This window comes from Cygnus olor, chromosome 4, assembly GCF_009769625.2.
Source record: "Cygnus olor isolate bCygOlo1 chromosome 4, bCygOlo1.pri.v2, whole genome shotgun sequence".
Lineage (NCBI taxonomy): Eukaryota > Metazoa > Chordata > Aves > Anseriformes > Anatidae > Cygnus > Cygnus olor.
In genome coordinates this window covers 52,388,825-52,403,308 of record NC_049172.1, presented here as the reverse complement: position 1 = coordinate 52,403,308, position 14,484 = coordinate 52,388,825, and the positions used below count along the sequence as shown (strand labels likewise).

Here is a 14,484-nt window from a genome sequence, read left to right as displayed (position 1 = left end):
AACTGCATGAAGTTCAACAAGGCCAAGTGCCGGGTCCCGCACCTGGGGCGCAACAACCCCAAGCAGCGCTACAGGCTGGGAGATGAGTGGCTGGAAAGCTGCCTGGCTGAGAAGGACCTGGGAGTACTGGTTGATAGTTGGCTGAATATGAGCCAGCAGTGTGCTCAGGTGGCCAAGAAGGCCAACAGCATCCTGGCTTGCATAAGAAGCAGTGTGGCCAGCAGGTCTAAGGAGGTGATTGTCCCCCTGTACTCGGCTCTGGTGAGGCCGCACCTTGAGTACTGTGTTCAGTTTTGGGCCCCTCGCTACAAGAAGGACATGGAGGTGCTCGAGAGAGTCCAGAGAAGGGCAACGAAGCTGGTGAGGGGTCTGGAGAACAAGTCTTACGAGGAGCGGCTGAGGGAGCTGGGGTTGTTTAGCCTGGAGAAGAGGAGGCTCAGGGGAGACCTCATCGCTCTCTATAGGTACCTTAAAGAAGGCTGTAGAGAGGTGGGGGTTGGTCTATTCTCCCATGTGCCTGGTGACAGGACGAGGGGGAATGGTCTAAAGTTGCGCCAGGGGAGGTTTAGGCTGGATATTAGGAAGAACTTCTTTACCGAAAGGGTTGTTAGGCATTGGAATGGGCTGCCCAGGGAGGTGGTTGAGTCGCCATCCCTGGAGGTCTTTAAAAGACGTTCAGATGTAGCCCTTAGTGATATGGTTTAGTGGAGGACTTGTTAGTGTTAGGGCAGAGGTTGGACTAGATGATCTTGGAGGTCTCTTCCAACCTAGACGATTCTGTGATTCTGAGATTCTGTGATCTTTTCCTTCCAAAAAGGAAAATAAGATGCATCCAGGCACTTCATTCCAGTGTTCAAGTGCTGCAACTGTAGTCATGGACAATGAAAACTTGGATCTAAACCTCATGTTTATTACAATCTAGTATTTATCAGTATAAAACAGTAATTTTGCAGTAGATATGTATGTTCATAAGTACATTCATGGCTTTCTTGTAAGCTATATTTACTCCCTATATACTACCTTTTATAGGTCTGAAAAGGTTCATTGTGGTATGAGCCATATTACATGATGACTGAAGTAAGAAACATGGAATCAGAGATATAACTATTTCTAATTTTTCCAACTATGTTTGTCTAAAGTATTCTCTATAATTATGGGGTTGGTTTATATGAAAACGGACATCTTATGTCTCAGAAAAATAATGAATCTTATAATAATAATAACATCTTATAATAATAATGAATCTAATAATAATCTTTCTAATAATTAAATAATACAGAGCTAGTAAAAACATGGAAAGGTAGTTTTGGAGTGTTTTTTTTTTTTCTACAAATTTGACAGATGAATGTTGGTAAAAAAAAAAAATATATATATATATTTTCATGTTAATATATATACTTTAAAAATACCTCTTAACATTCCTGACATGAACTTCATCCTATTTGTCCATGTGAATGGTAACTCATTTCCCTGCTGCAGTTTGTACTCCCCTTCAGTGTCAAGGTGTCTGAGGGAGGGAGAAGAAAAGGACACCTTCTACCACTTGAACTTCTTTTCTCTGTGTGTTTTAACCTGGTGGCTTACCGTGGGCTGCTGATATTTTTAAAGGAGAGTAGGACTGAAACAACAAAAATAAAATTTGACGGAAGGTCTAGAGTTCAATTTCTTTCATCGGGAAAGATTGGGAAGGTGATCTGAGGGTTAACTGTGGGCCATTTCAGGTCAAGACCCTGGACTTGCTGGCTTTGAAGTACTCAAACACCTATCAATGAGACTTACTTCTGTCAGCAGGAGTCAGGCACCTCAATATTGTACAAGGTCTGGGGCATGACACAACATATATAGTTGTTTTGCTGAAGATCAGAGTTTCTGCCATGGCTGTGGACATCCATATTGTATTTAGATCCACCTTCACAAATACCAACTACCGTTGTAGCAGGCAGCAAGGGAATCCCTCTGAGAAAGGTCCATAGTGAAATATCAAATTGCTGTCACTAAAATGCTAGGTAGGACAATTAAGGCCCTGCAGACTATGGATGCTGCTGTGACCAGCAACTGTAAAGAAGTTCACCCCTGAGGTCAATCCGAATCCCAAATCCTCCCACAGTGAGGGGCAAGGACATAGTTCTTAGCAGACTCTGGTAGCTTTACAATGGTTAAGCAATGTGGATGACTGATGGAAAACACTTTGCACCTCAGAAACCTTGTGAAGTTATTCTACTAAAGATTAGTGAGAAGCTTATTTGTTAAGGACCCTGTAAGTACTTCCAGTAGAAATCCTTCTAAGCAAAGGGCTGATGGATTAGAAGATGCCAGATTTTTGGGTCTCTTCTCACTGTAGTGCATAACTTTTGATGTGTGCATAAGCTGGTAAAAGATTTAGTCATTATCATACACAACTAGCTGTACTGTGGCTGAGGATGTTCAAGAGGGATGCCAAGTGCTGCATGCACCTTGAAGCACTAAGCCCTGAGACAGATTTAGCATTCCTTGCAGGTTTTATGTAAGCGTCACAATAACTGGTATTCTTAAGCAAAAAATGTGGAGATATTTGAAACATGACTAGACATGGTCCTGGGCAAATGCACAACACTTGAAATACAAGGATTGCATGAAAATCTCATCTTCTGTGAAAAATGAGGTTGGTCTCCATGTTGTTGTGGGGCAAGGTTTGAAAGTAGGAGTGTGAGAACAAGATCAAGATCAGAAAGGACAAGAAATATGCATGTGTTCAGATAGTACAATAGTTACCCACTCTGAAGATTTTAGGGGACATGACTCATGATTTTTAAATGTTTAGGGAATATTGTCAGTGATTAAGTTTCGTCCAGGTGACTCTGGGACATGTTAAAATAATCTGATATCTATGCTATAGTTTAAACCACCAAAATGCTTCATTTATTTAAAAGGAATGCTCACTTGCCCAGCTGATTTGGCTCTCACCTGCATTTTTTTTCTCTGAAAATAAACAAAGCCTGCTGCAGAGAAGAAGAGAATATACCCCAGAAAATGTAAGATGCAGAAAAACTTCAAATTATCTGCCTTGGAGCAGAAATGACAGCAGAATGGCAGAAGGGAGACCTTGAATCCAATAAATGCGAGTCTTTGGAGATTACAATAAAATGGGAGTCTAGTGACAGTGCATGTCTATGAAAATTCACTGTGGTATCAGCCCTCCCAGGTGCCTATTTTATCAGGGATCGTTATGCTGCTCAGTGTTCCAGGAACAGTTCTGGACAATGAAATAGCTTTTGCATTCAGAGAGGTGACATTTAGTCAGCAGGCATTTAGTTGCCTGACATAAAGGCCACTACTTGTGTTCAAAAAAAGATAGTGTCTATGTGTATTATTAACAGGAGACTATAGGTAAATTTCTAAATGAAATATTCAACAGTTCAGTCAATATCTTGGGCTTGACTTCAGTGATGGAGAGGTGATAGGGAGATCAGAAATCCTCTGAGCTTATTTAGACTGCCACTTATTTAGACTGCCACTGAACCTTGCCAAAGTCTTGATTTGAAATCTTGCATTTGTGGAAACGTATTTCAAATGTAAGAATGTAATAAAGCGAGAGTGCACATTTGAATTTGCCTCTGATGAATACGCATCACAGAGGAAATAATAGTCGTTTATGTACGAGTGTTCAGCTGAAGGATGCATCCTTTGGGAACAGATGCAATTCAGCAGTCTTCTGACCTCTGGGGAGCAGAAATAGTAAATGAACAGCTACAGTAAAACTAATCAAACCAAACACAATACAAAAGATATTCTGATCAAAACAAAAACAAAACCAAAAAATTATAAATTAAGGAATCTTGCATTCATGGGAAGAGTCTTGTAATTAAAAGGTGGCAGTACCACACGGTACTGATAATGTTGTGAGGCTGGGTGCCTGGAACAACTCTGATGGGGAGACTCAGCACACAGCCATCTGCAGCACAGACATACATGCCTGCTGGAAAAACAGTGCTGAATGATGTTGCTGTCCCTCAATTCTGACAGAGACAGAGGTAGAGATAGAGAGAGACACAGAAACAAATATTTCTTTTTATTTTTAAACAACTTTAAGGCAAATCAGAAAAAAAAAAGTTATTAAGAATAAAATCCTGTTGGCAAGTCAGTCGTTATTTGTAGAGATTTCACTCAGAAACCTGTAGATAAATTCACATGCAATTTATCATTTACTGGAGAAAAAAGCATTACAAATTTTCTTTTGGTTTCCTTGCCACTTTCTCTACCTGTTGGATCCTATTTTGGATTTCAGGTTTAAGAAAGCATATTGGTGCTGCATCAGGAGCTCCTGAGGTTTTAAAACTCAGAGACTGTTTTGACATTGAGGATTCCTGTGGAGACACACTGTCTTCCCCTTTCATTTGCAGTCTGGTTAATGGGCCTGTAAATTGAATTAGCTCAGTCTAAGTGCTCAAAATCCAAGCTAAAATGAAAGCAAGATTAGAATAGTGTATGGAGGTTATTTGTGTTTTGGTGTCTTTGATTTCCTGGGGAATGCAATAAGACCAATGTAATAATAATAACACGCAAAAGAATATGTGACTGAAGACGTGTGATTTGTTATAATGTACAAACCAGCATGTTAAAGTGTTCAAATATCCGAGTGTTGAGTGCTCAGCTGGCTAGTCAGTGTTTCGTGGTTCTAAAGAGATTCAGGGTAAGTAAAGAATCCTTCCTTCCTTCCTTCCTTCCTTCCTTCCTTCCTTCCTTCCTTCCTTCCTTCCTTCCTTCCTTCCTTCCTTCCTTCCTTCCTCCCCTCTTTTCCCCTCAGTACTCTGTTATGTTCATATACCTTTGGACAACGTTTGACATATTTTTTTAGTTTTATTTTTTAAATAGCAAATGAATGGCCCAAGGAAGAGACTGAAAATTAGACTCATGAATAATTGGATTTATGATAACAGCAATGTGCTGAATCACTTATTAGCAAAGGATTTTGAAGCTAACAGTGCTAAAAGAAGTCATCTGTTCTCCCAAGCTTTTTCTTCCTCTATGCATCAAAAAGTACCAATTTTTCTGCTAGCAAACAGAAGAGGAAGGCCTCCCTCCTCTGGTGGTGGTGCCCCCTACCCCTGTTACACTTGCCTGAGGGTGCGCTGTGCCAGCCTTTCACAGAGACTGGGTCCCACAGCTCCCTAACATGCCTATGCTGATGTGCAGATCATTACCTCTCCTTCATTTACACAGGCTAAGCTCTGAATTTTTTCAGTATAAGGCCAGGAATTTCACTCAGCATGAGCATGGTATCACCAGTCACTCCAGATAATATTTGTAGATGTTATTTCCCTCCTCATACAACGAGTTTTGCCTGGATCAAACTGAGTGAGGTGTTCCCAGTTCAATGGCTGAGATCTGCAGAGCCAAAATGACTTAATGATTCATACCTCTTGCAATTAGCTCAGCCATTAAGGAAACCAATACCTCAATCTTCTGCCCTCTGCAGTCTTTCTCTGCTCACCTCTAGACTTACTAATCGGTTAACCAGGTGGAAAAATCAAACCAGTCTCATCTCTTCTGTGTCTGTGGATGGTCCTTCTGCCTCCAGGCCTCGTAAAGAATTGGCTCTGGGAATTCACAGCTACTAAAATTTCCTCTGGGGCACACAAAACAAAGCTGATGTGTTCCTGTTATACTGAAGGGTATATGAAATGCTACCCTTTTCTTTCCATCCAGGATTTAATACATTTGTACATACATAAATATTTCCTTCATCACTACTGATAGGGACCATATCGTAAATTATAAATAGCACAACAATTCAGGCATTGAGCTACTTTTCTTATCAACTAGAAGCCAGATGGGAAATCACAGTGTATGCAGATCATCTTCCTTGTACAGATGTCAGGCTACTGTTACATAGGTGAACAGCAGTGTACACAGTTGAAAAACTAACAAAACAACTTCACAAGCTTTCGGAGTTTTTTTTTTTTTTTTTTTTTTTTTTTTTTTTTTTTTTTTCCGTCAGCAATGATCTGGAGATATGGAGAACTAACATGTACAGATTTATCAAGTTTTGAATAAAAGAAATCCACAGAAAGAATGCTAGTGGTAACATTAGCTAGTAATAATATACCCAAATGAAAGTCCTTTATCTTATTTTCATCACTCCTATTCCCACATGTGAAGTGAAAGCTAAGCTGCATTATTATATGTTATTGTCTCTGGAGTATCTAACATCTACAATTACAATAGTGATGTGGTTTTCTAAGGAAAAAAAATGATAGGAGGAAAACACTCAATCTGATTTTCTCCTGTGAAAGCCAGAGATGCAAACAAAGATTCTAAATCACTATTAGTCATATTTTGGCTCAAAAATACATCTTAAAAATTTTGTATGGTGGAAAGTCTGAGAGAGGCTTGCAAGATCTGTGCTGCAAATCAGGTATAGGATTTTGGTAGACATTTACATGCTCAGCAACAGAATTTCCATACAGTCTGTGAACAGTAACTTGTACATCTTTCTGCAGAAGGATAAATCTGGACAAAAAAAAGGCAACTTACACATTGTTAGCATTGACTCCCTCAAAGGTGAAGTCCAAAACCAAGTATTGCTAATCAAAAACTCCAGAATGGATATAAACCAGCCTGAAAAAAATGTCATAATCTCAGAATAAAAATAATAATAATAATAATAGAAATTAAGCCTACTCTTAGTGCTTGTAAATCCTTTTCATTTCTTTAGAAGTGTCTCAGAATAATTCCAGTAAAACTATATAAGTAGATCTTTCTTGTCTACAAGCTACATTTAAGAAAGGTGTTTAAATAAGGTAATGAAATGTCGACAGCTCAGCAGTAGGACTCAGCAGCTGTTTAAAAGAACATAGCAACATGAGGTGAAGACCACCATATCCAGTTAGAAGCACAGGGAAAATTTATCAATGCAGAATGCAATGATCTATCTGGAATTTGTCCAAAATATTGAAAGCAATATGTAGTCAGAACACAACCTTTTTTTATGAAAGTGCTATAAGGACTTTATATCTGTTATACATATGCATATATGCATTTAGGAGTCAGAAGATTGACAGAAGTGTGCTAGGATTTTTTATATTTTATTTAGGTGGTATTACCCAGAGATGCTGTCTGTGAGCACTGAAATCCTTGGAAGCACACCTGGGATACTTAACAAATGATAATGAGTCATGTGAGGAAGAGCAGTACTACACTGAATTTCACCAAAGTGTTCTTCCCATTTTATTCTGGTGTAACTGAATGCCAGATTTTCTTATTTCTTACATCTTTTTTAATTAAATTAAATTAAATTAAATTAAATTAAATTTAATTTAATTTTTACAATAGGAGCTAAGAGAAATAGATGTATGAGGTAGCTCAGGACAGGGTTCAGGTATTTCTGCTGTTTCATGTGGAGCTCTGAGAATGGAAATGATGCTGTGAAATTGTGATGTTGATTTTTTTTTTCCTCAGTGAAGAAGGACTCTTTGCAATCCCTGAAAATTAGCCTGGAAAAGTATGAGTGTGAACACTGTTATTCTTCCCAAGAGAAGAAGATTACATGCTTTTACAGTCCTGGATGTTTCTTAGACTTTGAAGTCATTGATAAAATGATAAATTTAGTATCGATACAAGAGAGAATCTTCTTTCTAGTGAAATAGTACTTCCTGTAGAAGGTTCTTCTTCCAAATATTAGCTAATTTGGTAGAATTTGGAATGTAATATTTGATGAGGAACTATCAGATTTTAGTCCAGATTTCAAAGATGTTATAAATCACACCAAAAAAGAATGTTTTCATATTTGAAAGTCTAAGAACTTACAATAAATATAATATATAAATATTTCCCTCTACCTTTAATGTCCTCTAATCTCTAATGTTTTCTTTTGCACCTTACCTGTAATTTCCAGTATTAATGACAGTAAAGCCAATTTGAGATGTGCTCAAACAGAGCCACTAAGGAATTTTCAGACAGAAAACTGAACTTTTTGCCATATGTTTTATGGTTACTCCACAGCATAACAACCTTTTAGTTTGAAGACAATGACTCTTGGACCTATTCTATGTTAGATTCTGACATTCAGACCTAGCACTGTAGGTCTAAGTGGAACCTCCTTCCTGGGGAAATGCTTGTCGTGATCATCTGGGAGGTGTCTTGGGAGACAGGTGCACACTGTTCTTAATCCTACACTGAGTAGGACATGTCCTACTCAGAGGGAAAATATACCAAAGATTTTAATGAAACTCAGCTTATAAATTCAGTCCTGTTCTTGACTCTAAAATTTGTGACCATGAAAGACTTTGGTGTCTAAGTACAAGCTAAAGCTTCTGGAGAGACAGGTAGCACATTCCATATCCAATGATGACCACTTAAATGACCAAAAAAATAAATAAATATGGAGCTACAAACAATGAATTTTGAGACTGGCTATGTAACAGAGAAAATAAATGATTCTGCCTGTTATCAGACATATGACATGGGCCAAAGCTTCCAGTCAGTGTTCTTACTACTGCAGCTGATAAGCTAGAAGTATTTGCAAGCTCTCCTAAAGAAAAAAATCGTGTCTGTACCTTGTATAACTCAGATATTTAGCATATTTAAGAACTGACCTTTTACTTTGTTCAGAATAAATAAACAAAATATGTTTTCAGCAGAAGTTGAACTACCTCATAAAGACAGAAACTTTTCATGAACCGCTGTTTCTGCATTTAATCCAGAAGCCTGGCTCCTACAGATATATACCATGGAAAAAGCAGAAATGAAAGAACTATGCTGAAACGCCTGTCAATTTCAAATTCAAGATAGTTATTGAATACCTTTCCAGATATAACATACAGTATATCTCCCTAAAGAGTTTGGAAATGAAGGCTTTCTGCTACCCTGGCAAAAAGGGTAGCAGAACGATCCGATAACAGAAAGATCCTCTTACCTCCTTGTGCACTTGTGTGCACAGCCTAGATGCATGTGTTGATTTCCTCATTCATTTAAATCCTTCATTATATAAATTGAATCAACGTACCCAACCCACTATTGCAAACAGAAACATAGACACAGAAGCCCTGTCATTCTGTCTATCAAGTGTTTAACAGAAGTTAAATAAAACCTACAAACAAAAAGAAATGACACTGTAAAGCACTTGTCATATGAATAATTAGGCATTATGATAGCAACAGTCTGCTCAGCCTGCTCTAATCTGTAGTATTTTTGTTTAGCAGCTGCTATGCCTGGCAAACAATGACCAGATGCAAGTTCTCTGATGGGTATCTGGATATATTCTCTGTGTGTCCTTCTGAGTTTTACTAAAGTTAAAATATTATCCTTGACCTGCAGAAAACTAGGCAGATGTTTTATAAGGCTAGCAAATGGGAATATTCCTTTCTGAGCAAGTGGGAAATGCACTAAATCTGTCTCAGCTAGCAACATGTTTATCCTTCATTATCCGAATCATCTACTTCTGTAATCTCTAAAGCTTCCCTTTTGATGTTATTATTCACAAATATTAGTTGTTTGTAACAGAATGAACAAGCTCAGATTTTCAAACCAAGCTACCCGCTTCCCAACAATGGATGGGAAATCTAGGTCTTTTGAGTATCTGGGTGCTGATAACTGTTCTAATTATGCATTAACAGTTATGGATTGCAGCAATATGCTTCTGATTGCTACCAGTGTAATAAAGTTAGAGGTAGTTGCAAACAGACTTTGTAGAGTGAAAAAAAATTAATATCACAAGACGTGTCACTGTGAATTCATGCCATCTGTCTAATGATGAATGACACCAGTGTAAATGCCATCAAATCAGCCTACAGATTTGCTATATATACTTAGTAACCTGCAAATACACAAAGCAAAATGGCCCCACTTACACTGTACATCAAAACAGACAATATAACACTTTGTCACAGGTTAAACTACTCTATTAAAATTATCACATATTCAGAAATGAAGAAGACATTTGCTATTTTCAATCTGATTTATTTCTTCTTTGGACATCTGTTTTCTTCCAAAAGTCTTGTTTTCATGATTTAGTTTCCACTTCATTGGTATTTTAATGGTACCCACTCTGGCATCTTTTTATTACCTTGGTCTTCTATTCTACTAATGGGAATGTCATGAGGTCTATTTTTACAGTAGTTTCTGATAGTATAATCTACATTTCTTCAGGAAAACAAAACAAAACAAATCTTTGCTGTTTAATCACTTGCCTAGATTACCTTTCAAACATTTTACTACAGTTAAATCTTGTTGATGTGTGGTCCGTTTCTGAGATGAATCTGGTAGTGCTCTAGACTTACAGAAATAAATTATGTGGGACAGATTCTCTACTTGCATAATCTGCTGAAATAAAAACATATAATATATGCATGTATATGATGAACACTGACAAGTGGATGTTGCCTACATATTAAATAAGTTGTTAGGGTTATAAATGAAACCATAGTTTCTTTCTATTCTCTTTTCTTCCATCCTGATACAGTTAGAATAGTAATTTTTGACATAATATCATTCCTCCTTAAAAACACTAAATAATTTGCCTCACCTGACCTAATTTCAGTAATTTAAAAGGTAAGTATTTAGGCTAAGCTAGTTAGTTGGACTTTTTCTACTGTCATGGAAGGAAAATACAACGGATTTCATACTGCATGTACCTTTCTGCATGGAGTGTGGAAGATTCTCTGATGTCTATCTGGGAGCACATGTTGGTCTTTTAGGCTGCACTGTACAACACATGTCCCATAAGCTTCCTCCAGTACAGTTATCTGAACTTCATGCCAAAAAAGGAAGTTAATAACTACCAAAAGCACCGTTTTCTTTGTTCCTTTCAAATTAGCAATAAAGTTGAAGTGTGAGAATTTTATTGGAAAGCATTATTTAGCAGCAACGTCAAGCTAGTGGACTTGTCCAGTTCCTTGTGTCTCCTTCCTTCTTCAGACTCAAAGAATGGCTGTAGTACCTACAAAACTGTAGTACCTACATTTACAGAGTGCTTCTCTATACAGGAGAAATCTCTGTAGTGATAACTTTTTCTCCATGTGCTTTGACTTTATGCTTGCTGATCCCCTTGCCCCAAATTAATCAAAGGTTGATGAAGAAGGAACAAAAACAACAATAGCCAAATGTTTCAAGAAAATTCATAATTACAAGTAAGAAGTATGTCATTACTGAAAAAACCTGTCACATTAATTTTAATGGATATCGCTCATTAAAAGAAATAATCCTTTGAATGAATATAACTTTGTATAGAGAAACTAGGAAATGAGGAACACAAATATATCAGCTGGCAGGATGCAGCAGCAAAGTGGGTAAGTGGGATTAGTGTCAGCATTTATTACAGGAGTTAACAAATTTAATTCTACAGGAGGGACAGAGATGCTTAGTCAAATTCTATCCATTCTGTGTTTGTTGAGAGTGTGCACCCAGCAGATGGTACAAATCTGTGCATTTTAGTTGTTTGAACTCTCAGAAGTCTTATGTCATGAATATAATCAGTTAAGTCCCTGTAATCTGTTTCCTGCTGGTTATGTGCACTTGACCCCAAAAGACACATGTTCGCTCAGAGAAGATCCGCAGCTGGAATGTCAAGATGAAACCTTATGTGTGTAGACACTTCTGTCAAAGGGCATTCTCCAATGTGCTTGCATGTTTTCCTTCAGATAAAACTGTGCATGTAGTTTTTTTTTGTTTGTTTCTTTCTTTTAATCAGAAACAAAAATATTTTCCGGTGAGTAATGGAATTGCCATGAAAATAAATGGTGAGCTTATTTCCTACTAGTAGAGAACAAGTAGTTAACAGTATTTGAAATATTTTTAGAATGTAGTACAGTTTAATTCTACATTTCTTCAATGTCACATTAACTTTTTAAATCACTCAGGTATCATTAAGTTCTCTGCAATACAGACATTAGGAGCTTTTCCCATTGCCTGCAATGAGAATAAAATTGTTTTTATGTTAAAGAATGTATAACATCAATTGGAGGAGATTAAAAATATTATGAAAGTGTGAAAAATATTTTTATTATAGGAGCTCAGCTTTCTTAAACAGTGACAATTCATTGCAAAGCACTAGGATTTTATTTAATTAAAAATATTAAAAATAATTTAATTACTGCAGATTTCTGAGATCACTCAGACATCACAGCATATAATGATATAGCTAACTTTGGAGTAGGCAACCTGCTAAGTGATTTTTTTAGGTACCTTCTAGCCCTACTTAGATAATTTCATAACAGACATTTGGAAATATCCATTCTGCTACAAAATGCTCTTAATTCTAAGTCAGTTTTTAGTAATAATGAATAGTATTTTTTGTCAAATATCCTATAGGCAAGTAGCTATATTACAATCAGTGTGACTCACCTCATCCCCCCAAACTGAATTTTGCAAGGTATCTTATAGCTTTATTCAATATTAGTACAGACTTTGACACAAGATGTTTTTCTTCTCTGAAAGATTAATTTTAACTCCTGTAATTTATTATTTTTACTTAACTTATTTTTTTTTGTGTGAATAATAACAGTTGATAATAATAGTGAATTATACATAGTTGATAATATAGTTGATAATACAGTGAATTAAATATAGTTGATAATATTGTGACCCCTTTCAGAAAGAAATGTGGCAACCAATAATGCTATGAAGTGCCACTAATCGATTGTGTTTCAATTTTGCACATGGAAAAAAAGTAATTTTAGAATTTATTCACAAGAAACATGACCGAAGTGCAGCATTTTCATGTCTCTTGTTCAAAAGAAAGCTGCAATAATTCCCACCAAATTGATGAAAGATATGAGTCTGCATTTCCAAAAACCTTGGCCAGAAAACCTCCTCAGATGCTTGAAGCTCTGCATCTGCTCATGATCATGGCCATTACCATTCTCGGTTGGCTGAGCATCTTGGGACTCATTTCTTGCCTACACCTGCCTGAAAGGTAGAGATTTCAGGAAACAATGTATTATTTATGAGTCTGGGGGGAAATGAAGCTGTAAGGAGTGCGTATGGAACAGTTTTGATTCTCCTGTTGTGGAATCCATCTTATCCTACATTTCTTTTGTTTGACACATGTTGCCCCGGTTAATTAGTTTTCTCCTGTTCTTCTGTTCAGTTTCCCTTATCCCAGCCCATTGAAAACCCAAAACAGAACAGAGAACATAGTTACTGTCTGATGACAGCAGTGGCTCAATTTTGTTTAATATCACTGTGTTATTCTGCAACAAATTGAGACTAATTGCTTCTCCACTGCTCTGTTAGTTTGTGAAAATGCCAGCAACTCCAAGTGCTGTCATAGCTCCCCTCCTAATCTCTGTAAACTTATATAGAAAGGAAACTGGCGAATGAGGTCTGACTGGTAGGTGAATGAAATGTCATGATGAAAGATGTGCCCATCATTGACTTCTCTTCGGTATTGAAATTCGTGATTTTCACCTCAGGTGTCATCTACATGAGCAGCTGTGACTCTATAAATCTTGTGGAAAGCTCTTTCTTCCTTTTTGCCTTCCTCAGCAAAAAAAAATTACATTTATATAAACTCATATAATGTCTGTTATTGGGTTTATCATGGGTGGGTTTGAATTTTTATTTAATGAATATAATTTCTCCCTTTCTTCTTTAGTGCTAAAACTACACAATGGCTCTTTAATATTTAATTGAAGATATCGTTTTACGGGTTTTAGTTTAAAGGTAACCATAGCACAAACACATCCATTATTAACCGCCGAACAGCAGTGTAGGTTCTTGGGGATCCTCTTTGGCTTAATATGAGAACCCCTGTCAGCAGGAAACAGTGCTGGTATTGTTGGTAAGCGTGACAAACTGGCAGATCCAATGGGCACCACAGTGGAACAATGCAAACTGCTTATATCGGTGGAAGAGAAGATGTTTAAGAGCGAGGTGAAGGCGGAAGGCGAGAGGCTGTCGAGAAAGGTTCGGTTCCGCGTGGCATCCTCTCACAGCGGGAGGGTGCTGAAGGAGGTCTATGCTGATGGAGAGGCCACTGACTCTCTGGACTCTGAATACGCCAGTAGCTCGGAGACTGACCAGACCAGCCGGCTGAGCGAGGTGGAAGGGCAGCAGAATGGACATGTCGGGTCTGAGTGTGATGAAAACGAAAGCGAGCAGGATGACTTGCTTATTTTAGTCAGAGCTGCTAAAGAGAAGGGTTTTGGTACAAAGCGAATCAATATTCTCAGCAAAAATGGCACTGTCAGAGGTGTCAAGCACAAAGTCAGCGCTGGTCAAGCCCTCTTTGACAGTCTGTCAAAAGTATTTCAGGTAAGTGATGCAGTACAGCTGGCTCTAGGCCCAGTATCTGTCCCTTTTAATGTTGCACATTATTCTGTTCCTTTGTCCAGATCTCTCTCTTTGACAATTTCTCAGGCTCTGGATTCAATTCTGCCTCATCCCCTTTGCTGTCTGCTGTCTGCTCTTGCTCAGCACAATCTCATTGCTCTTTCTGGTACACACTGACTCCACACTCCAAACTGACTGCGATATTTTTCTTTCAAAATTGACATAAATTTGCTTACC

General features: G+C 37.7%; 1 protein-coding gene across 1 annotated transcript in view; it reads left to right on the top strand.

The window, feature by feature from the left end:
• Positions 1 to 13,782: 13,782 nt before the first annotated feature.
• Positions 13,783 to 14,484, top strand: part of GRXCR1 (glutaredoxin and cysteine rich domain containing 1) — a 38,575-nt gene continuing 37,873 nt past the window's right edge. The window contains exon 1 of the mRNA XM_040556480.1: positions 13,783 to 14,229. Within this exon, the coding sequence (XP_040412414.1) occupies positions 13,783 to 14,229 (447 nt within the window). The remainder of the gene's footprint in view (positions 14,230 to 14,484) is intronic.